The sequence below is a fragment of the Gadus chalcogrammus genome, chromosome 11, assembly GCF_026213295.1.
Source record: "Gadus chalcogrammus isolate NIFS_2021 chromosome 11, NIFS_Gcha_1.0, whole genome shotgun sequence".
Taxonomy (NCBI): Eukaryota; Metazoa; Chordata; class Actinopteri; order Gadiformes; family Gadidae; genus Gadus; species Gadus chalcogrammus.
Window position 1 is genome coordinate 4289332 of NC_079422.1, and position 25000 is coordinate 4314331.

Here is a 25000-nt window from a genome sequence, read left to right on the forward strand (position 1 = left end):
TGTATCGCAATGGCGAGGCGCACACAGCCATTAGCCGTGTTCTGTAAATATTCTAGAACACACAGGAGTCCTGGAGCTCTATATCTAATATTATCATATAGCCTACATAGATATCTATATCATATAATATATATTATCACGGCCAAAAGCTGTGTGAGCCGATATTATGAATCTCAAACGACCGCGTTGAGTTCTCCGACGTTCCTGGTTCTTCCACGTCCATCAATGTGAAGTAGACTGAACCGCGACAAGGAGGAGAAAGGGATTGTTGCCGGGCAGCGCTTAGGCACCTCCGCCCCCGGCGGTGGTCCCTCAGCGGGGCTCAAGCGGGAGACATTCGCCGCCAACAATCCCTTTCTCCTCCATGTCGTGGTTCATGTTCTTGAGGGAGTCAAAGCCAAAGTTCCTTCCCCCCAATTCATTCTCAACCTTGGCTGAGATAACCCCCACTACGAGTCTCTTTGTAGAAATACCAGAGACGAGAGTCCGACGTGTTATGTGCCATAACACCAAAAGCAGAACGGTTATCCAAATAAAAAGGAAGTGTACAACACTTGCGTTACAGTCCTGGAGCTCTATATGTAAATAATATCATACAATACATAGATATCTATATCATATATAATACATATTATCACGGCCAAAAGCTGTGTGCACCTCCAGACGATATTATGAATCACAAACGACTTTGTCAGGTTCTGCGACGTCTCTGGTTCTTCCACTTGCACATCATTCTGAAGTACACTGAACCGCTCGCTGCCTGCTGCCGCTGCCCACTGGCCGGGCGATGGGGCCTCCTCCGGCAAACCGGCGGCAATGTCGAAGTTCAGTGTACTCAGCGAGTCAAAGCCAAAGTTCCTTTCCCCCAATTCCTTCTCAACCATGGCTCAGATAACCTCCATGACAGTCTCGTTGTGGAAATACAAGAGACGTCAAAGAACCGACAAGAAACACTTAAGGTACAGTGTGTGTATCCCCAAACACACATGTGGCGCTCGCACGTATCTCATTGGCGGGCCAACGTCTCTGGGCGGGCCAGGCAGAGTAAGGGGAGGAGCTTAGATGCTTTATGACGACATAAATAAAGACATTCCAAATCAGCGCGCTTGAGCATCCGTTTTTTCAAAGCGGGCAGAACAGCTACTGCTCGTTTTACACCAAACGCAAGTTTTAGCCACTGGGGGACCATAGGCAGGCTAGGGGAACTCATATTTATGTTAGCAAACCTCATAAAGTGAGATTTTTTCATGTCATGGACCTTTAACATTTCAAGAATGTTTCATTAACCATGTCACACATCATACTGAGTCCCTTGACCATGGCATCATCCATATGAGAGGAGACTACTGTATTGATGATGTCATATGTACATAACTTACAGCTGAAAAACACGGAAATACTATTGTAACTTTCTGTACATGATATGAACAAGAATACTTACCATGAGATGGTCATTAATCACCATCAACTCAATGTATTTGGTCTCCTCTTCCACACTGCGCTGCTCACGAGGGGCCTAGAAGCACACAGACCAGTCCATGAGCTTAAAGACACATCATGAATAACACATGAAGGCAGACAGATTCCCTTGCGGATATTGCAGATGACAGTAAAAATATCTTCAAATGACACATTTGTGCCTAAAACGTCACAGACCAACCTTATAGACAGGGGATTAGAAAGTAGATTCACAGAACCAAAGTGTCCTAATTCTATCCTGTATCCTGGCCATGTCCCTTCGAACCAAAGTCTCCTAACGCTATGTCCTTTAGAACCAAAGGCTCCAAACGCTATGTCCCTTAGAACCAAAGTCTCCTAACGCTATGTCCCTTAGAACCAAAGGGTCCAATCGCTATGTCCCTTAGAACCAAAGGGTCCAATCGCTATGTCCCTTAGAACCAAAGTCTCCTAACGCCCTTAGAACCAAAGGGTCCAATCGCTATGTCCCTTAGAACCAAAGGGTCCAAACGCTATGTCCCTTAGAACCAAAGGGTCCAAACGCTATGTCCCTTAGAACCAAAGTCTCCTAACGCTATGTCCCTTAGAACCAAAGGGTCCAATCGCTATGTCCCTTAGAACCAAAGGGTCCAAACGCTATGTCCCTTAGAACCAAAGTGTCCTAACACTATGTCCCTTAGAACCAAAGTGTCCTAACGCTATGTCCTTCAGAACCAAAGTCTCCTAACGCTATGTCCCTTAGAACCCTGAGAACCAAAGTGTCCTAACGCTATGTCCCTGAGAACCAAAGTGTCCTAAAGCTATGTCCTTCAGAACCAAAGTGTCTTAACGCTATGTCCCTTAGATTCTAAGGGACATAGCGTTAGGTAACTTTGGTTCTACGGCTGAGAACCAAGGTGTCCTAACGCTATGTCCCTTAGAACCCTGAGAACCAAAGTCTCCTAACGTTATGTCCCTTAGAACCAAAGTCTCCTAACGCTATGTCCCTTAGAACCAAAGTGTCCTAACGCTATGTCCCTTAGAACCAAGGTGTCCTAATGCTTTGTCCCTGAGAACCAAAGTGTCCTAAAGCAATGTCCCTGAGAATCTAAGTCTCCTAACGCTCCCCCTGTAGTCTGGCTATGCCCCTTAGAACCAAAGCCTTCACTCAAGTTGTCGATATTTGATGTCCCTCCGTATGCAAGGGGAATACTGGAAGTGTTTCTTTGGGAGGTGGCAGAGGTGAAGCTAGCCTCCGTGGTTTTTAGAGCACTCAATTAACAGTGCGCATAAAGGCGGGAAAGAGAATAATTAACTTTGAGGCAAATAGCATGCACACCATAATTATACTTCATCTGCCTCTTTTCCCTGTCTCTTTATTCAACACACACACACACACACACACACACACTCATACAGGAATAACGCACTCTCTCACTCTCACACACACACACACACACACACACACACACACAACACACACACACACACACACACACACACACACACACACACACACACACACACACTTGGTGCTATACCTGTCTCTTCCTTCTTCTTTGTCCAGTCCTGGACCCTGGAAACGGAGGACTGGGAAAGGGGGGCTCTGGAAGATCACCTAGAAAACAAGGGACAATCTTTGATATATTTTAACGTATAATAATCTGCTGACCTTTATTATTTTCTATTTTATTTTATTTGGATGTTTTTAGTTATTTTCCACAATATATTTATTAGTAGCCTAGGTATTATTCATTTGGTTTGGTTAATTAATAGTATTGTTTTTATTTATCTAAATACCTTGCTTATTGAGCATCCTATTGGGAAGGGTTCACTGACTAATGGCAAAACTCGCTGTGGATAAAGCTAAGTTAACTAATGCATTAGGTAACGTATACTTATTGTTTCCCATCTCACCATTGAGGAGATCAACCAGTCCCTCCTGTCCAGCAGATTTGTAGATCAAGTGGATTTGTACATCTCCCTTAAAAGAAACATAAATATGTAGAAGCAACCATTCATTAATAATGTACAGTCGTACACGTGGAAACAATAATTATCCAAATCACATTTTACTAACAAAAATATGTTCAACACCCCCGCGCCTGCGCACATGGCAGGCCAGGGCTCCACCGTCCACATCCCGTGTGTCGCTGCGGGTCTCTGCGGGCTACGGAGGCTTCGTTCGTTTCTTCGCTCATGAAAAACGAGCAAAAATGAATCCAGGTTCTTGCTAAAGTAATTTGAATCGTTGAAACGCAAAGGTAATGTATCTTCCAAGTATTTGTGTGACTTGTGTGGTGATCACTCGGTCAGGGCGTCAGTGTATTAACTGGAGTTCGCACATCATCAGGTTGGGCTAGTCAACGTTAGCATTAGCTTGTTGTACCACAACAGCCCGACCTGAGACTTCAACAAGATCACTATGTTGGGTGAATAAAGCATTTGGATCACAGAGGCTTTGGTAATGATCGATTTCTAATCTCAGGAAATGTGGAGACCCGACATTACGTCTGCTCTGTTGCTGTGCGGACAGGAAGTGTCTGAACATTATCAGAATCAGAGTTACTTTGATTACATCTTATTGTACATAAAAGTACAATTATTAGGCTTCGTTCCTCAACAGCCACATAGCAGCAACAATACAAGATAGAGTAAATAAAGATAAGTACAAATTAAAACATGTAAAAAATAGGTAGAAGCATAGATCACAATAATAAATAATAATAAAGTTAGTAATAATAAGAGAAACTAAGACGGTGGTAATAAGATATAATAAGTACTGAGGTGTAGTGTCAAGTATCCACACTCAAACCCCAGAGTTACTGGATCGATGTACATGGTTGACAGGAGCGACACCGTCTCCATTGTGGTAATGGCCGAAGATTTCACCCCTTCGGGTTGGTAAATCAATAGTATTGTTTGTGTGTGCAGCGTAATGTACTTAGTTTAGACCATTGAGTTGTGTCATGGCCAAACATAGTGGTTCTTTCTCCTGGATCCCCCATAAAGGAAGAGCATTGTTCCCGTTGGAGAGTAGATAGTGGGTCAACTATGCTTTAGTGACTATACTGATAGGGGTGCTGCCCATAGCCAGGTCAGTGTGTGGCAGAGTTGGCCAACTTCAGTTAATGAGAGCATTTCAAGAAACCTGTTGGGTGTAAATATTTTTTATTTAGCTGTAATGTTTAATCTGCTCCCCTTTTTGGAACGTGAATATTGGTTTAAAAATGTTTCTCACACATTTTCTACTTCAGAAGGATATTTCTCTGGATTGGTAATCTGTCGTATTTCGCACCGGTGTTCTCTTGTTCTAACTATAACTTCTCTCATTGTGCCTCTCTCCTCCACATGAACAACAGTGATTTGCGGTGACCTAATCGCCTGTCTGAGTTGACCATGTCGTGCCGGGACATCCATGCCACCAATGCCTTCTCCTTCATCCTGGCCTTGGTGTCAGTGGTTGGGATGGCCATCGCGGCCCTAATCCCTCAGTGGCGCGTCACCAGGCTTGTCACCTTCAACCGCAACGCCAAGAATGTCAGTGTGTACGACGGACTGTGGGCCAAGTGTGTGAAGCAGGACGGCTACTCGGGCTGTTACTTCTATGACTCAGAGGTATGGAGAAACACCTCCCTTAAAACCTCACATCTCAAAGCTGTGTAATAGTTAACAAGTCCTTTCCGCATGCTCGGTTCGATCCTCAATATCCCCAAACGACCTGAAGCATTCTTGACCAAGATGCAGAACCCCTACCTGCTCCTCAATGACATGTATCCGAATTCCATGTTCACTCTCTTTGGACTGACTGGCTGCTAGTTGTCATTTAAATATAGGACATTGAGCAGACGATTTTATCCAAAGCGACTTGCATAAGTACATTTGTCAGAAGAAAGTGAAACAATATACCGTAAGGTAAGTTACAGTAAGGATGTTCAGTGTTTCCCCTAGAATTTTTTTAGGCCCGGTGGTAAGAGCTGATAGTGTGATTTGTTATACATTTTTCACGGGATGCTAGAGTATTTGTTGGTTATTTCCATATAAAACACTTGCTTAGCCATCAGAAGTTGGTTAAGTTATGGACATATAAAGAACGAGGCTAGTGTTTCGCGGGGGCGGTAAAAATGTCCATGGTAACGGTGGGCTGAACCAATCAGACGTCGCATTTACGCGATCGGTTCGTGGTATAGTTCTTCTGCCGGAGAATAAACAGTGTTTTTCTAAAAACAAAGTTGATTTAATATAAACTAATTTCATGTACAGGAGCATAAAGCACCAATACATATCGAGATAGCTGGTGGTGAGCTTGGATGGTTATGATATTATGGCTAATAATAATAATACAAATAAAAAATAAATAGATTTTTATAAAATAAATTATAAATTAAAATAATTTTTTTCTCTTTTTCATTTTTTTTCTTTTTTTTGGCCGGTTGTTGGCCTGGCGGGGGCGCTCGTTGGCCTGGCGGCCCGCCAGGCCTGAACAATGGTAGGGGAAACACTGATGTTCATAGAACCAAGTGCAAATCACTTACAATCGTTAGGTTAACCCATTCCCTGTATACAGCAAAGATAGCTTGGGTAACGTGCTACACAACTAAGCACTATAACTAAGTACGACATACAATGAGTGCGTACATTAAGTGCCAGGAACGTACAACATACAATAAGTAGGAGGGGTGGGACAGGGTGGCTATGCAGAGGCTAGGTGAACTCTGAACAGGTGAGTCTTTTGCAGAAGCTGGTGAGCGACAGCGGTCCGGACATCTGCATAGTGGTCCGGACAGTACTGAGCGGTGTGTCCTGTGTGTTTTCCAGTGGTACTCTAAGGTGGACCAGCTGGACCTGAGGCTCCTGCAGTTCGGCCTGCCCATGGGCCTGCTGTTCGGCACCATGGCCCTGCTGCTGAGTATGGGCGGGCTCTGCAAGACCTGCTGCTGCTCGGACAAGCCGGAGCCGGACATCAAGACGGCCCGCTGCTTGGTCAACAGCCCCGGCTGCCACCTGGTGGCTGGGCTGTTCCTCTTCCTGGGCGGAGCCGTCGCCATGGCGCCCTCGGTGTGGTTCCTGTTCCGCACCAAGGAGATGAACCGGCGCTACGAGAACATCTTCACCGACGGCTTTGCCGTGTACGTCGCCATCGGCTGCTCCGGCGGACTGATGCTGGCCTCCCTGATGATGTTCATGTGGTACTGCATGTGTAAGAAGCTGCCCTCGCCCTTCTGGCTGCCGCTGCCGTCGGTGCCCAACTCCCTCTCACTTCAGGCCCTCACTGCAAACGGCTACCCCCCCTCGCCCGTCTACGGGCCCCAGGCATTCCCCCCTCACACCTACATGCCTGCCGTGATGGACGGCCAGCCGTACGCACCAGGGTCGCAGGGCTACGCGCAGGGGGTGGCGGTCCCTGGCCCTGTCCCGCCCCAGGTCTACATGACCCAGATGTCCCCCCCAGACGCTTATGGGTCCGAGGTGGGCGGCGCCCAGGCCTACAGCTACGCCCCCGCACAGAGCTACGCGGCGTCTCAGAGCTACGCCCCCTCCCAGGGCTACGCCCCCTCCCAGGGCTACGCCCCCTCTCAGGGCTACGCCCCCTCCAGCCACGCAGGCCAGCGGTACTCCTCACGCTCCAGGATGTCCGCCATAGAGATTGACATTCCTGTTCTGTCACACTAAAAAAATAAACATTGAAGAAGACATGCTGCCACTCCAATTGTATATAGAAATTTCAATGTTGATGCATTATGGATGGGAGCTGAAGAGCTGTGTAAAAGCTTCCACCAAGTGATGAAGGTCATTGTGTCCCCGGGACGGAGCCCGGTCTCAGGCTGGGGTACCATTTGAAGGAAGGCGCAGCTTGGGTCTTGTACAGGTTAGGGTCGTAGGTTCACTAGCTCTAACAGTGGCCTTTTCTTTTACTTTTGTAAAACCTTTTTTATTTTTTATGATGATGTTTATACAGTAACTGTCATTTTTGTACTTTCTATTGCGCCTGTAGCACTACTGTAACTTTTTCCCCCTTAAAATGGCCAAGTGAAGAACGACTTTCCTGAGTGACTTCTGAAGGATGACCTGCTAAAGATCATATCATTGTCTTGATCATGTCTAAAATAACATTTTAGTTTTACTCACAATGTACTAAAGATGCGGATGTGGATTTGATGGATCACTATATGTTGTTGACTGTGGAGTTATAGTTTTCTTTCTAGTATAACATAGCAAAGAATGCACATACCAACACTAAAGCGGTGCCTTATGTTAGGATCCCTGTGTAAGACTGTGTAAGTATCAGTTACATGTCATTGTTTCCTATTAATGCCATTACGGTGGTCAAAAATCACTAATAGAAAGCCATACCAGCAATTGGTTTATGTCTTTGCTAACAAATCTGCTGTTCTTTCATACCGATAACTAATGTCTTGATTAATTAAAGTCAATTGAATTGTCTGAAGATTAATAACTTTTTTGACTGCGCCACACGATACTGAACTGTTGAGGGTGAATGAGTTCAGCTGGTCAGCTTCACTTTTACATTGATTCTGAAAGAGACAAAACTTTTCAAACCATTTGATTATCTGGGAACTGGCCCCAATGCTTCTAACAGGTTGACACAAACCCCTGGCACTAGACGTTCAATCATCCCCTGATGGTGATCTGATATAAAACCATCTGTAGAGATCTGTTGATAGAACAAAGGTTTATTTTCATATTGCACTGACCAACCGTTTGGACAGTGAAGCCAACTCTTCTTTCTCAAGTGTAGTTTGCAGGCTTTGCGTGTCTTTCATAGCGGTAGCATTAAGAAAGGGTCTGCCAATTATTTGAGACAGCAGTAGGCTGTTTCAAATAATTAGTTGTATTCATTCTGATTATATGGACTATATTACAACTTTTATCTTTATTTTTAGGGTACGCACTTGGCATCACAACCAAAAACACTGAAGAGTTGCAAAACCTTTTTGTTTCCGAAAGCTGCCTTTGATCCAAACAACCAGTCTCTCCATCTCTCCAGTGTTTTTTTCTGAGATTCAGGGTTTGGCTGAACAAGTTAAAATAACTGAATACCTAATGCGTTGTGTGCTGTTAGATCCATAGTCTCAGTCTCCTGTAGTAAAGTAATATAATATATCACTTTATAAAACATTAACAGGCAATCTTTTTTTATAGTTTTGGATGGATTTCAAATAGAATAAACTGCTTTTTAAGGTACTTGGAGGGTAATAATTAAATAAGTGATATATTCCCTACAATATTAACATAGGACCCTTTTCAAATATGAGAACAAACACTACTTATTAAATGGACTTCCAGTGATGTTCATCCATGTCTTTCTCCATTTGTATGCACGCACAACATGAACAACCCAACACATACACACTCACGGGTTTGAAGATCCTAACCCAGATGGCTCTAAGCATGTCTCAGTACAAAGGAAGGGGGCGGGGACTCTGTTGCCATGGGAGATGGTTCGTCAGATGCACAGACGGCCAACTCATGAAATTAAAATTGGGAGGTGTAGTGCCGCTTTCATTTTGCGTTTCTCTTCTCCTCCATCTCTCCCTGGCCTCTGCGTCTCCCTCCCTCTTACTTCATCTGTCTGCATGAATGAGTCGGGCTTTGTTTTGGTGGCTGAGGACCACAGGGAACCCCCCCGTCTCTACCCAGCCACTTAAGCCTCCCCTTTTCCCCCCATCCCCCCTCTTCCCTTCCTTACCCCCGCTGTCAAACCCAGGAAAAGAAAGCCCCTCCCCAACCACTCGCCCCCTTGTCACCAAACCACATCCCGCTTCCAGCGCCCTCCGCGACGGAGAGCCAAGCCCCCGTTCCGCTTCTCGTGTAGGCCATCTCAACCCTCTGCCCTCCCTCCCCCTCCATCACTCCCCCCACATCAACCCCCATCCCCCACAACGCCTGCCGTCTCAACCCTATGACCTCCCGCCCCCTCCGTCACTCCGTCCACCTCCACCTCCACCCCCACAACGCCTGCCAGTGCACTCATCTCGGCCTTGATGGACCACAACTGACCAGACGCCAGCCTCTGGGCTTGTGCTGCATGTGCTGCATGTGCGCACACAAACGCTCACACACACACACCTACCAACACACACACACACCTACCAACACACACACACACACACACACACACACACACACACACACACACACACCACCAACACACACACACACACACACACACACACACACACACACACACAGCAGGAAAGCCCACAGAGAATGGGAGGTGTTGTATGTTGTCAATCAAATGCTAGTCTTTGCTAGATGGAGAGCTAATGTTAGGCTGGGAGGAGGGGGAGGGGGGAGTCAGCCGGGTTAGGGAACCTGCTGGGGGCAGGCAGGTAGCGGTGGGTGGCGGGACTAGAGACAGAGGGAAACATATGGTGTACTCTGCATAATGCAAGTCAGCATCATGCAGCATCACTCTTGCTGTAACTGCTGCACCTAGACACACACAGGCCCAGCCTTGGTATGCTCACGCACAGGTGACGAGCGCCCGGTTGGCGCCGACGGGTGGGCGCCCGGTTGGCCACCACGAAACCACCAGGATGACATCCCTGCAGCAGGCAACCCAAGCAAAGCTAACTCGAGAACTACAAGTCAAAGAACTACAAGTACTCTCTTCTCTTAAGATAGACGTGTCCGATTGAATCACTCTGATTTGCACATCGACAAAAAGTGTTTGCTAAGTGCGTTTTGTTAAGTGTTCACTTTTATTATAAAACGTCCTTTAACTGCATCTAAAGCATGATGAAAGCATGTTTTGAGAGAGACATGCTAATGTTGACAACAACTTTCTGCCCGTCCCGGTGGAAGCAGTGCAGATGGATCGTCCATATGGCCCACAGGAGTGAGGCCCCCCACTCCGTCTCCCGCCCGTTTTGCTCTCTCTTTGTCTCAAACATGCAATCAATATATCATGGGCCTGGAGCATCACACCTTCTAGAGACTGAAGGGCAGGTGTATGCTGTGTTGTTAGACCAGTGTCCACTATGAGTTATCTGTTTTTCCCTCAGCAAACATTGGCTGGATAGAGATCGCACTTGAGGAGTACACTTCAAAAACTATTTTTTTTTTGGCAAAAGTATGAGATTGTAAATACATGTGTGAGTGTGTGAGTGAGTGTGAGAGTGAGTGAGTGAGTGAGTGAGTGAGTGAGTGAGTGAGTGAGTGAGTGAGTGAGTGAGTGAGTGAGTGAGTGAGTGAGTGAGTGAGTGAGTGAGTGTGAGTGAGTGAGTGAGTGAGTGAGTGAGTGAGTGAGTGAGTGAGTGAGTGAGTGAGTGAGTGAGAGTATTTGATGCTTTATTGAAAGAATTCTGTGTGTCTGTTTGAGATATCTCCTTGGATAAACTGCAAAACAACCAGCCTGTCAATTAAGGAGAAAGTCAGAGCTTTGGTGTGTGTGTGTGTGTGTGTGTGTGTGTGTGTGTGTGTGTGTGTGTGTGTGTGTGTGTGTGTGTGGGGTTGTGTGTGTGTGGTGTGTGTGTGTGTGGTTGTGTGTGTGTGTGTGTGTGTGTGTGTTGAAGGGAGTAGAGAGAAAGAGGATCAGGATGGACTATCAGGTCTTAGCAGGTCAGTACCGTCACTCTGACAGGAGCACCCAAGAAAGTGGGACCCATGAGGGAGAGAATATTTCGCAAAATGGCGTTGTCACTGAGCCAGGCATATCTCCCATCTAACAAACCACAAGCCAACACATGCGTAATGGTGCCTGACCACACAGTCATATACTAGTCTGCTTCCCCAAGGTACACAACCATGATTAGAGAATGATGCTCAGCATAGCATCTGCTCCAATTTAATCAATTACTTCAGCCCATGCTTTTCTGTGGGTATAGTGTCTGTCTGTCTGTCTGTCTGTCGTCTGTCTGTCTGTCACGTGTCTGTCCGGTTCTGTTCTGTCTGTCTGTCTGTCTGTCTGTCTGTCTGTCTGTCTGTCTCTGTCTGTCTGTCTGTCTGTCTGTCTGTCTGTCTGTCTGTCTGTCATGTCTGTCTGTCTGTCTGTTCTGGTGATGGCTGTCCTGGTCTGGTCTGATCTGATCGTTCTGTCTGTCTGTCTGTCATGATTAAACAATTCTGTCTCTCAATCCCTTTGATAATCAAACCCAGGCTCTCAGTAGAGCAGCAGAAACAGTGGAGGATGGGGTTGTGGGGCTTGGGCCAAACAACATATCCAGTCCCTTCTCAGAGTATCCCACTTTAATACTGTCTTTTCTTCATGCCAAATTAAACATCCAAAACCCAACCCAGAATAAAACTATTGTTAACCCGGAGAACATATATATATATACCCTGCATTATAGAAAAATAATTGATTAGACAGTATGCTACCATCAAGGGTGCTGTTAATATCGAATGGCTAATGGCTTCACTTAGAAGAGACATTACAGCCAATGTGCTCTACGAAACGCGATCTCCTCTCTGCGTAACCTCCTGAGGTCACCATCATGGAAGCTGCTCCTCCTCCAGTTGCTCTCACATGTCCTCCATCCCTCCCTTCTCCCACCTGCCGTACACATCACCTCATTATCTGCTCCTCATCTCCCCCCCCCCCCCCCCCATGCCCCCACCCTTCCGTTAACACCGTCACATCCATGTATCTGCCCCCCCCTCTCCTCCCCCCCTGCCCCCACCCTCCCGTTAACACCATCACCTCCATGTATCTGCCCCCCGTCTCCTCAATCCCTCCCCCTGCCCCCAACCACCCATTACCACCGTCAACTCATGCATCGGTTCTTCACATCTCCTTCCATCCCGCTGCTCTGGTGGCTCTGTGCTCCAATCCTGCTGTTAACAGGACGGCATGTGACGTGTGCGTGCACACGTACACATACACACAAACACAAAGACACACACTCAGACCCCTCTCCCATCCGTCATTCTCATGGTACCTCCTTGACGTTTTAATGAGAGCGTAGATAAGAGCCTGCACACATGCAGGTGACACTCTCATCCTCTCTCTCTCTCTCTCCTCTCTCTCTCTCTCTCTCTCTCTCTCTCTCTCTCTCTCTCTCTCTCTCTCTCTCTCTCTCTCTCTCTCTCTCTCTCGCAATGCATCCATTCATCTCTCCCTCGTAAGTCCTCTAAATTAATCTCGGCATCAGGTCTCTTTGCTCCACGAGTGGAAAGAAAAAACACCTGAGTGTAAACAAGCGGTGATGTTTACGTTGACTGGGTTGGTTTGAACAACACCTCTGTACCTCCCCTCGGTGAGCACTGCTTCCGCTCGGGACTTCACATGTGAACCGTTGGGGTGTGACAGAGTGAGGGGCAAACACAGATGGATGGAACGACCAGGAGTCCAAAATAGGACTACTAAGAGGGTTTCCAGTGGTGTGTGCGTGTTGGGGGGGAGTAAGAGAGAATGTATTATGGTACGGCCTTTGAGCTGAGTTCAAGAGTACTTACACTGGTGCTGCTCTGTCCTCCGGGCTCAATCATGTAGGTGTGATTCCCATCAAAGAACATACCACTGGAGAGAGAGAGAGAGAGAGAGAGAGAGAGAGAGAGAGAGAGAGGGAGAGAGAGAGAGGAGAGAGAGAGAGAGAGAGAGAGAGAGAGAGAGAGAGAGAGAGAGAGAGAGAGAGAGAGAAGAAGTAGGAGGGTTCAGATGTCATTATTATACCCATTGTGTATTACATTAGGTTACATTATATTATTTTTTCTGCTACAAATTATAATATTTATTAGTTATTTTTTGTTTCAGATCTACCACCAGCCTACTTGACAATAGATGGAGGCTGTAGTTCTGTTCTATCGGCACTAGAACCATATATTAATGGCAGAGACACTCATAAATAATGATTTGTGCAGTTATGGACAACATGAGCTGTGATGTGATGCGACTTTGTAGGAAGGAAAGGTCAAGTAATGAAACCGCTGAGAATTGTACTATAGAACACAACTTAAAGGTCATGCAGGGATTTAAGTGTCCAAAACTGATGATACCTGCAGTGGCTCCCTTCAAAGGATCTGTTGGTATTAATGTTTGTGTATTGACAGAATATACAGATAATATATAATTGATTCTAATACAATTACATTCAGAAAACCAACCAATAAAGTTGGATATAATCAGAGACACCAACACATTTAAAGAATGAAAAATGTCTAAAAAGACACAAAAGGCAACAAATATCCCAGAGGTCAGTCTATCTCTGCCATCTACCAATCACTCTTAAACCTTGGAGATCAGTACCTCGTTCAACCTTACACTGAAGGTCTGTGGTCTTCATGCCTGCCAAAGTTTGTGTGTGTGTGTGTGTGTGTGTGTGTGTGTGTGTGTGTGTGTGTGTGTGTGTGTGTGTGTGTGTGTGTGTGTGTGTGTGTGTGTGTGTGTGTGTGTGTGTGTGTGTGTGTGTGTGTGTGTAGTAACGGTGTAGTAAAGTAAATAAGTAGGTAAGTACAATTTATTTATAAGGCACATTTTCACTGGCCAAAGTGCCGTACATGGTGCAAAAAAAGCATAAGAACACATACCACATACATGGACAGTACATGAAAAACATAAAAAATAACAGCATATCATAAAAGGGGAGGAAAGGCAAGGGTGAAGAGGTGTGTTTTGAGCCTAGATTAAAAAATGGTGAAGGAATGAGCGTCTCTAATTTAAGGCAGCAGTTTGTTTCAAAGGCGGGGGCAGCCACAGCAAAACCTCTGTCGCCCCTCTGTTTTAATCTAGTGCGTGGAACGTGCAGGAGACCCATAATACATGATCTGGGAGCTGAGTGGTGATGGATGAGCTCTGTAATGTAGGGCAGGGCCAGACCATTTAGGGCTTTAAAAACCTTAAATAGGGTTTTTAAAAGAATTCTGTGCTGGATGGGCAACCAGTGGAGGGATGTTAGGATGGGGGTTATATGATCCAGCTTTCTGGATCCAGTCAGCAGCCTTGCTAAGGAGTTCTGGAACAGCTCCGAGAGAGGAGTGATTGAGGGAGTCCTAGGTAAAGGGAGTTGCAGTAATCCAGCCGTGATGTGATGAGTGCGTGGATTACTTTTTCCACATTGTGAAATGATAAATGGGGTTTCATTTTAGCAATGACTCGGAGCTGGTAAAAACTGCTCTTGACTACAGCAGAAATTTGCTTGTCAAAGCAAAAAGTCAGAGATGACACCAAGGTTTCTGGCGTGGGGTTTGACGTAGGGGGAGAGAATGCCTAGGTTGGCCGTGCGAGGGGCTTTAAATTTGGAAGGGCCAAAAATAATGACTTCCGTTTTGTCATTGTTAAGTTGGAGGAAGTTACTTCCCATCCAAACTTTTACCTCCTCAAGGCAGTCAAGGAGGGTCTGGAGCGAGTCTGCAGATCTGAGAGGAAGATATAATTGCGAGTCATCAGCATAAAAGTGAAATGAGATGTTATGCTTTCTGATTATATTACCTAGAGGGAGCATGTATAGGCAGAAGAGGATTGGGCCTAAAATGGACCCCTGGGTCCAGTTTTCCTCAGAGGGTGAGGAGAACTGTCTGAAAGATCAATTGATAAGATAAGAGGAAAACCATTGAAGAGCTGTACTACTGATACCAACCCACTGCTCTAGGCGCCACAAGAGGGTGTTGTGGTAGACAGTGTCAAAGGCGGCACTGAGGTCTAATAAGATCAAAATGGCATTTTCTCCCGAGTCTAGAGTGAGGAGCAGGTCATTTGTTACTTTCAGCAAGGCTGTCTGAGGGCTGTGACGTGATTTAAAACCTGATTGGAAGGGCTCCAAAATCTCGGCACGGTTTGTACACACACACACACACACACACACACACACACACACACACACACACACACACACACACACACACACACACACACACACACACACACACACACACACACACACACACACACACACACACGTTTACATTATGTTTTGACCTCCTTGCCATTCGCCAGGGAATATGCACTTGGCAAACAGGTAGTACTTTTTATAAATGTAAATGCTTAAATATTCTGTATTGTATCACACTGATAACTACCCTTACAGGCAGTTTAGGTTATTTTTCCGATATGATGGATTGGCCTCCATACGCCCTGATATACATTTACTACTTGAGTACAATATAGCTTCTAAGGCTGTTAATATTTCATTGGGAATGGATGGAAGGAAGGAAGGATGGGTAGGGTGTGTGTATTTGTGTGTGTGTGTGTGTGTGTGTGTGTGTGTGTGTGTGTGTGTGTGTGTGTGTGTGTGTGTGTGTGTGTGTGTGTGTGTGTGTGTGTGTGTGTGTGTGTGTGTGTGTGTGTGTGTGTGTGTGGCTATAACAGGAAGTATATGATGCCTGACTCAGCATTATAGAAATACTGGAATAAAAACACTCTACACCTTCCTCAACACACTCCATCACTCTCTCTCTCTCGCTCTCTTTCTCTATTGCTCTCTCTCTCTCTCTCTCTCTCTCTCTCTCTCTCTCTCTCTCTCTCTCTCTCTCTCTCTCTCTCTCTCTGTCTAGTTCTCTGTCGTGTGCTCTTCTTGCCTGTCTCTCTGTCTCTCTCTGTCTCTCTCCCCTCAGCATTGGGCTGAGCAGATCCCATTAGAGTGGTGTGGAGGAATTGAGGGGGCTCTGTGTCCTCTATAATGTCTGACTAATGTCTGGTGATTTTTCCATGCCGAACACTATTGCATTAAGACTTACGACATTCATCTCTCGTCACACCAGTGTGTAGCCATGCAGGATGTATCCTACTACCTTAGCAGCGTATGTATCTTACTCACATAGACGCACACACACACACACACACACACACACACACACACACACACACACACACACACACACACACACACACACACACACACACACACACACAACCACACACACACACACACACACACACACACACACACACACACACACCTTGTAGATAGGCCTTGTTTCTGACCCATCTCTCTGAGCGAGAGTGGCTTCTTTGGAGCACAAACTAAAAATACTAACGGGAGAAACAGCAACATCCCACAGGAAAACACTTCAGAGAGGGAGTGTGCGTTTGCGTAGGACGGGTGCGTGTTAGAGAGAGAGAGGGAGCCAAGTGTGACTGTGTGCCTTGATTCAACCTATAGGAAGCAGAAGAAGGATCTCCATATCTGTCAATTATAGAGAGACAACATGAGTGCTTCAGTTTTGAGGACAGCTCTTAGAGCAGTGCTGGCGTGTTGGAGTGATGACCTAGTATAATGCATAGAGGGAAGGCTGGCTAAAACTAATTATACTGGCCCTAATGGCTAAATGGAAGATAGGTTCAGGAGTGAGACGTGGGGAGAAAGAAGATCTGGTGGAAAAAAAAGCACACTCACAAACACACTGACGAGCAGGGACTCATGGAGGATCACCTTTACACAGACAGACTAATGTGCAAGCCCACTAACCCTAACCCTATCCACACTCAAACACAGACACACACACATCCAAACTCACTTATGCACGGGCCAAAGTGCATGCATGCACACAAACACGCACACAAATAAACTAACGCTTACCCCCACACACACACACACACACACACACACACACACACACACACACACACACACACACACACACACACACACACACACACACAGGTATAGACTTACTGGAGTCCATGGCAGGTAGAGAGGGCCACGAAGGAGTCTGGAACGTTGCGGACCTTCCCCTGGTAGTAGCAATGCTCCCCGCCCTGCAGACACAAGCGCCAGTAGAGCAGGTTAATGAGACGTCTGCCACACACATCATACAAAGCTACCCACAGCCTCTTTAGCACCGCTCAATGAGAAGTCAATGAGTCCAGAGAGCAGAGCAATGAATAGTTTTCTGTATAGTCTGTATATCTATTTTGTCTTTGGTATTACACTGTTTAAAACACAACATAGCGCAAGTCATGCAGAGTTAAACATCCACATCCACTTTTTTTCCTCAAATTCAGTTGAATCATGTCCCTGAATGGGTGTTGTTTGTCAACACGCTACGTCTCAATGTTTCTCTGTCTATCTCTCTCGGGTTTCGTATGTGAGTGTGTGTGCGCACGCACACACACACACACACACACACACACACACACACACACACACACACACACACACACACACACACACACACACACTTATAAACACATACACACAACTATGAATACACATACATACACACGCAATGATGAATGTGCAGACAGAGTGAGTATAGATGTGCATGATGTTTAAGTGTCTGAGTGCTCATCCAGATCCATCTCCCTGCAGGCTAACAGCCATTAGCCAGGAAGCTATCCTCCCCACGGGACGCCTGCTCTTATCATCTGATCACTGGATCCTTTTCTACCTCTACACACTGCCCACCAGACCTCCAGACTACACTGCAGTACACTACACTACACTAACAGTACACTACACTACACTACACTGTGCCATGAATGCACTACAATACAAAGCAATACAATACTGCACTACACTAATACAACACAACACTACACTAAACTACACTGCAGTACACTACAATACAATGCAGTACTACACTACACTACACTACACTACACTACACTACACTACACTACACTACACCAGTAATGCTGGGGAGATGATGCAAAGACTGTAGACAGACAGAGTGAAAGGCAAAAAGACAATTACACAGACACACAGACTGTCAGACAGAAAGACACACGTGCAGAGAAAGACAGGCAGGATGACAGAGAAATAGGCGGAAAGTCAGGAAGTTAGAAGGCACACACACAAACACACAGACACGCGCACACACATACACATACAAACACAAACACATTCAGACTAAGACATAGACAGACTTTAATTAGACAAACAGTCCCCGACACAGAGACAGAGGAGGGGAAGGTCAGAGGGCTCTATAGGATGTTACATTTAGCTTCATGTTATATTAGCTACAAACACTGAGCAGGACAGCCAGAGTGTGAAGACTAGAGGCTTAGAGCTCAGTCAGGTAGAAGAGCCAGAGTGGCTACACCCAGTGAAGAACCAGAGTGGGTGAGTGAGAGCGAGGGCTATTTATAAGTGATGCTGTGCTCTACTATTCAAGTGTCTCTCATCTCTCGTCCTGCCTACCAAAACATTCTGCTCCACTTCTCGTTGAGGTAAGGAAACATAAAAAAAATGTGCGCTTGTGTGTGTCAGTGTGTGTCAATGTGTGTCTGTGTGTCTGTGTGTCTGTGTGTCCGTTTGTCTGTCTGTGTGTGTGTGTGTGTGTGTGTGTGTGTGTGTGTGTGTGTGTGTGTGTGTGTGTGTGTGTGTGTGTGTGTGTGTGTGTGTGTGTGTGTGTGTGTGTGTGTGTGTGTGTGTGTGTGTCTGTCTGTCTGTCTGTGTGTGTGTATGTGGGCATGATGTGAGTTTTATCAGGCCCATTTGAGCATATGGCTGTATCTAAAAACGCCTGAGTTCTCGGAGTAATTAATCATCAAAAACAATCTGGTAGCAAAACCCTGAAGTATAATTTAAAGTTGAGGTCAGACGCTAAGTAAATAAAGTAGGGCAGTCTGGTCGCCTGCAGTGTCCGTGTGACTTCCTTAGTGCAAACAAGGCCATACTTTTGCATGTTAGCGTGTTCATGTAGAAATAAGGATTATAATCTGAAATCACATCATCTGAGCATATTGTAGAGTACAGCATATTGTTTAGAAGCATTTTTTGTTCTAGTTGTTAAAATGCTATTAAAATTATACAGCCATCAACAAATTAAATGATCTGATCATCTGACTAAAAAATAACGTCTGGGTCTGTAGCAGGCCTGTAAAAAACCCTTCCAATCACTTTATTCATCCTGGTTTAATGATGGGATGGCCCACCTGTCTGTCTGTCTACCTACCGACAGACAGGGCCATGACATTCCTAACAGCCACACGCATACTACACATTACTCTGCATATTATATATATATATATATATATATATATATATATATATATATATATATATATATATATAATAAAGAGAGACTCCATGAATCATAAGGCCTAAAAAATATTCTATTTTGTGGCTAATCCTCTCAGATGAGCGAATCCTTTAATCCCATCACTAATCTGGCCAATGAAACATGTGACCTCTGACACGGCTCCAAGTCCTGGGATTTTATATGAATCGTATTCAAATTCAATGAAAGTAAAAAAAATTAACATGTAAATGTGGATCAAGTTCAATCTCATTTGTTCTGAAGGGGAAATCGTTTTGCGGGCAGGGTTTTACCTTAAATTCACAAGTGATGCAAATGACCACATGAAAACCACAACATCTGCGGCCGACAGTAAGGAAGAACAACAACAGGACAGCAGAAAACTATGATAAAACTGTCCACCAGCTCGTTGTCATCAACTTTAATAACAGTTTGCTTGGGGCTGGGGATGAAATAAAATATGATGCGTTTAGTTTTTGACACGTTTGAATGGAGGGAAGACTGGTCACACCAAAAGCCATTGAGATCCACCTCTGGCATGATCCTGACGCTCTTCAAGACCGCTTCAATCACTGAATAACCTGTTACTGTGAGTCTATTATCTTATTAGTAGCAGACGACATTGACTTGTATCCCCGATGTAAAGGGAGGGGGAGAGACAACAACCTTTTGGAGAACCAGTGGTTGAGACGAGCTGATTTTAGTGGACACCATTTAGTCTTACACACATATCAGTCAAAAAGTCCGCTATTCAGCAGACTATGTTCAAATCCAGTTAAAAATTACGGAGATGTTTCTCTTGGAGCAAGAGTGGCTGAATAGGGTCAAATGCAGAGGAAAGATGGATGGAAGATGGATGAACAGTCTGGTGCGAGCCTGAGGGCCTTGGAGAAATGTAAGGGTGGAATGCTGCACACCTCTGCCAACACATTATATAAATTACAAGGGATTGAGTCACGTCTCCACCTGTATTAAGACTTCCTTCTGATGAGCTTTTCAAACGACTTGATGACTAGTGATGTAAGAGATCATTGAAACACTAGGGGGTTTACTGCTGGCTACTGGTAACAGTGTGGAGGTCTATCTAAGGAACTTTCTGCAACCCAACAGATTGTATACATCTATGATTTATAAAAGGATATCATTATTTTAAATTATTCTGCAGGAATCTCTCTCTAGATGATGGGTCAGAAACATATTGCCACCCTCCAGAATCAGTGTCAGGCATGGGAAGTGACAGGGGGAGACCTCTTATGGTCAATGCACCTTAGTGTCTTTGTAATTTAGACTTTACGGCGCTCTACTCACGCTTCATAAGAATAGAATATATATTTATAGAAAAATATCGACGGGTATTGAATTGCCTTCCTGCAGAGTGTGGACGCCCTGCGGTGTCCTGATGGTGATTTAACCTCGTCATGCAGTACTCACCCAATGAACCAGATCTGCTCCTTCAGCAAACCTGCCATTCCTGACAAATAGCACTTTTTTCTGCCTGAAAGCTTACCTTTAGATATGCTTCTACCACATAGACAATAACGGGGTCACCCTTTCACTTACTGTGGCACAACCCAAACATCCACTGGGTCCAAAGAACACTGGACCTTTTGTTTAACTTTATGGCTGTGAATATGCTGACGCCGGGGGTGTGTTCAGTTTGTGTGTTGAATGTGTTTCTTTAGTGTGTGCATTCAGTGCGGAAGAGATGGCGTTGTCTTACCTTGGTGATGACTGCTTTTCCATTTTCCGACAAATGCCTCTCCACGTACTTTGAAGACAGGAGATCACTGGGGAGAGAGGAGAGAAGAAGAGGAGATGTTAGGCCAGGCATCCATCTCCGTTCACATCCTGTTTCTCTCTCACACATGGTAATGGTGTTAAATAGGAGGATTGGATTCCATACTGTACTCACAGAGTAGGGCTGGGATAAACGATTATTTTTTAAACGATTAATCTAGCGATTATTTTTTCGATGCATCGATTCATCTAACGTTTCATTTTTTCAGTCCGATTCGATTTCGATTCGATTCGATTCTCGATTATCTCCCCATTAATTGACTAATAGCAATTTATACATGTTGATTTACATATCTGAATGATAAAATATGAATTCCTTAACATTTCAATACATGTTTATTGCCTTTAAATTCCTATATAAAAGTGCAAAGTAATGCATTCTTAGAATTCTACGGTGCTCGGTCATCTGCAGACTCTGTGGCGCCTCTTCAGGTGCTGGTGAATTGCCGTGTTGCTAGAATGGAAAGGCATCTCCTTTTTTGGCGCCTTGCACTTATGAAAGTCTGAGGAGCCACTCGCGTTGCAACTACGCTCCGGCGCCGCCCATCTTTTTTTTTTTTTCTTTTTTTTTTTTTTCTTTTTTTTTTAAATCGACGCGCATTTTTCGCGTCGACGTAATTTATGCGTCGACGTCGTCGATTACGTCGACGCGTCGTCCCAGCCCTATCACAGAGCAGTCTATGCATTTGCTCAGCTACATAAATACAGCCTGAAGACATCCTCCAGTGCACAGGCTGACAAATCCAACAGAGACAGCCTTGAAGCTCAGCAGCTAGTAAGCTAGGTACGCCCATCTGTTTCTCCTACCGATGCAGATAGAGAGTGTGTGGGGTTGGACGGGCTGAGGTACAATGTGTTGATATATAATGATATATATTGACGGGATGATATTAACAAAAACAACCACGTGAGTAGAAAGAAAGCCATGAAAGCCAATAAAGAACTAAAAGACAAGGAAGCAATATATGACAATGATACATCACTAAGGGGTAAATTAGGTGTGCTTCCTCAGCAAAGCTGGACCCGAGGATCCCCAGCAGAGTTGCCCACCACAAGCTCTTTTTGAGACAAAGATGCATGAGTTACTTTCAACGCACACGCGCACGCGCACACACTCTCACACACTCGCACTCACACACACACAGGCATACAATACACATAGAGACATGCACGCACATCTACTCACACATAGACATTATTACAAGCAAACACACAAACAAACACACACAATGTGATTCTGTATCACGTATAAAGTGATCACTTTCAGTTACCCACTCGCGTTAAACAGTGAGTTGCTGTCTCAAACAGAAATAAACCGACGTGGTCAATATCTAATTTAGTCTATGTGGAAAAAAAAGGGAACATTTTATTTGTTGTTTCAACAGTTTTAACGGTTCCTATCCACATTCACTATTCATAAGGAGAACTCAGTGGCACTGTGAGTGTCGAACAGATGTTTGAAACCAATCCCCCCTCTGAATAGCGATTTAACCATAAATAAATATGGAGATTACATTGGCAGTACCCCAGAGAATGAAAGGAACGACACACAAAATCTATAACCAAGATGGGATGCAGGGCCTGAACCGGCCAGTCACCACACTGGCCCAGAGACTCATCAATAACTCTGATCTCCTGCTGGCTCCCACCAAAAAAGGGTCGTAAGCAGGAGGGAGTGAACTCAATTTAAATGGAATAGATCATTCTCCTTTTAATTGGAAAACGTTTCAAAGGAAAGGGCCTGTTTGCAACTGAGATGCAGATGGGGGGAACCATAATTACTCTAGAAAAATTATATTTCAGCTTTTTCAACTGCATGTTATGTGCTTTTGGTGACATGGTATTTAAATATCCCAGAATGAGACAGAATCTATCTGTTTCTTGTGTTATCTGTATTTGTCACCGTTGGACCCAGAGTCCAGGGCAGCTCTCCCCTCTGAACCCCCTTTGAAGTGAGGGGTTCAGTCTGCATCCTCTCTTGTTCTGACAGAGCGGCCGCAATGTGCTAGACACGTCCCCCCCCCGGCCTCACCTTCTGCCCCTCGCCCTCTGCCAGCTCACACCCATCCACTCTCCTCCCACCCTCCCCAGTGTGGACCCCCCCCTTCGACTCCCTTTGCCTCCTCCACCTGGGTCTGACCCCCTACAAACAAACACCACCTCCAAACTAAAGCATCCAGAAACCGCCAAGCCAGGGCTATTGAGACATGTCCTTGCTGCATTAATGGATTAAGAAAAACAACCAATATATATATTTAAGACCAGATGCTCATTGTCCTGGCCAGGGTGTGTGTGTAAGATCCAGGGTGTGTGTGATCTCTCTCTGGCTGCATGCAGCGCTGCTCTTTGTGCGGACCAGGGTGTGTGTTTAATATCCAGGGTGTGTGTGATCTCTATCTGGCTGCACGCAGCGCTGCTCTTGCTGCCTGGGAGCAACCCGGGCCGGCAGACCCCAGGACGTCTAATGGAGGGCGCTGATAACAGATTTCTGCCTTTAATTGTTCCGGGATTTAAATAATTTATTGGACAGACAAAGACGCAAAGTCAGCCTTGCGAGAGCAAGGTGCTCCCACGTCACCCATCCCCCTTCCCCAGCATAAATCTCACTCACACACACACAGACAAACACACAACAGCACAAAGCAAGCTCCAGTCATGAAGGCCACTGAAGACATTACATGAATAAAGCCTAATACATTATCTTGAAGGGTTCCAGTGGGAGGAGAGTAACATACTGTCAATAGACAAGATGCAGACATCTAGAGGAATACTGGTAGCATTCCTCACACATACATGCTTCATTCTCTAGAATATAGTGGAATATTACAATAATATAACTTGACTTCATTCTCTAGAATATAGTGGAATATTACAATATAACTATACTTCCTTCTCTAGTATATAGTTGAATATTACAATAATATTACTAACTTAATCCTCTATAATATAGTGCAATATTACAATGATAGAACTATACTTAATTCTCTAGAATTTAGTGGAATATTACAATAATAGAACTATACTTCATTCTCTAGAATATAGTGCAATATTACAATGATATAACTATACTTCACTCTCTAAAATATAGTGCAATATTACAATAATATAATTCTCTATCAGCCTAACCTGGTTCCATTATTCAATCGGCCCCTCATTTGTTTGCCTCACACAAGGCAAACGAACAAGGGCCCATCGTGTGTGTCAAACGATGGCCCTCAACTGCTGCTTTTCACAACTGTCCCCTTCTTCAAAAGATTCCTCCTTCCCCAAGGTACCAGAATGAGAAGTGTTGGACCATTGCCATGGTAACAGCTTAGCTTGTCTGCTGGCATCGAGCTGTCAGTCACATAGAGAAAGGTGCCTTTCTAGAGTGGATTAGCAGACATCCTCCAAAAATACCATCAGCCACTCAAGGACAGAGGTTCACAGCACAGGCCTAGATGGTTCTACGCATACACATACGCATACACATGTGCACACGCACAAACACACGCGTGTTTGTGAGGACTATGGGAAACAACGTAGCAGTGTGGTGATCCTCCGTGAGCCAGCCTTTTCCACAGGACTTTGGAGAGGCTCTGACTGAGTCTGGGGAGGCTTAGAGGCTGTGGGGGTATGGAGGGCTTTTTGTTACTGTGTGTGTGTGTGTGTGTGTGTGTGTGTGTGTGTGTGTGTGTGTGTGTGTGTGTGTGTGTGTGTGTGTGTGTGTGTGTGTGTGTGTGTGTGTGTGTGTGTGTGATACAAACCCATAAACCAACTGTCCCAGTGTAGGGATATTCTCTTCACGTACTCTGTCAAAAGACATTGCTATAGCACCCGGGTAAGAAAGAACCCACAAAGGTTGGATTGGACGGCCAGAGTGTGTGTGTATGAGTGTGTGTTT

The 25000-nt window shown here is 45.1% G+C and overlaps 2 protein-coding genes across 3 annotated transcripts in view; one reads left to right on the top strand and one right to left on the bottom strand.

Annotated features, from left to right (window-relative positions):
- The window catches only part of adam22 (ADAM metallopeptidase domain 22), a 59704-nt gene that overhangs the window by 23568 nt on the left and 11136 nt on the right, over window positions 1-25000 (bottom strand). For both annotated transcript variants that reach the window (XM_056601577.1, XM_056601578.1), the window contains exons 4-9: window positions 21041-21107; window positions 17013-17095; window positions 12859-12922; window positions 3355-3421; window positions 2979-3055; window positions 1442-1516 (exon numbers count right to left, since the gene is read on the bottom strand). In XM_056601577.1, coding sequence (XP_056457552.1) covers window positions 1442-1516; window positions 2979-3055; window positions 3355-3421; window positions 12859-12922; window positions 17013-17095; window positions 21041-21107 — 433 coding nt within the window. The remainder of the gene's footprint in view (window positions 1-1441; window positions 1517-2978; window positions 3056-3354; window positions 3422-12858; window positions 12923-17012; window positions 17096-21040; window positions 21108-25000) is intronic.
- On the top strand, window positions 3559-8849 carry cldn12 (claudin 12). The gene is made up of 3 exons (XM_056601582.1): window positions 3559-3701; window positions 4800-5055; window positions 6256-8849. Exons 2-3 carry the CDS (start codon window positions 4837-4839, stop codon window positions 7108-7110), a joined length of 1074 nt encoding a protein of 357 aa, XP_056457557.1. The 5' UTR covers window positions 3559-3701; window positions 4800-4836; the 3' UTR covers window positions 7111-8849.

What these genes read in the sequence shown, in the direction of transcription:
- cldn12 (XM_056601582.1), top strand. Translation starts at nt 4,837, where the DNA reads ATGTCGTGCCGGGACATCCATGCCACCAATGCCTTCTCCTTCATCCTG. An exon ending in GTTACTTCTATGACTCAGAG is followed by an intron (nt 5,056 to 6,255) that starts GTATGGAGAAAC and finishes TGTGTTTTCCAG; the next exon opens with TGGTACTCTAAGGTGGACCA.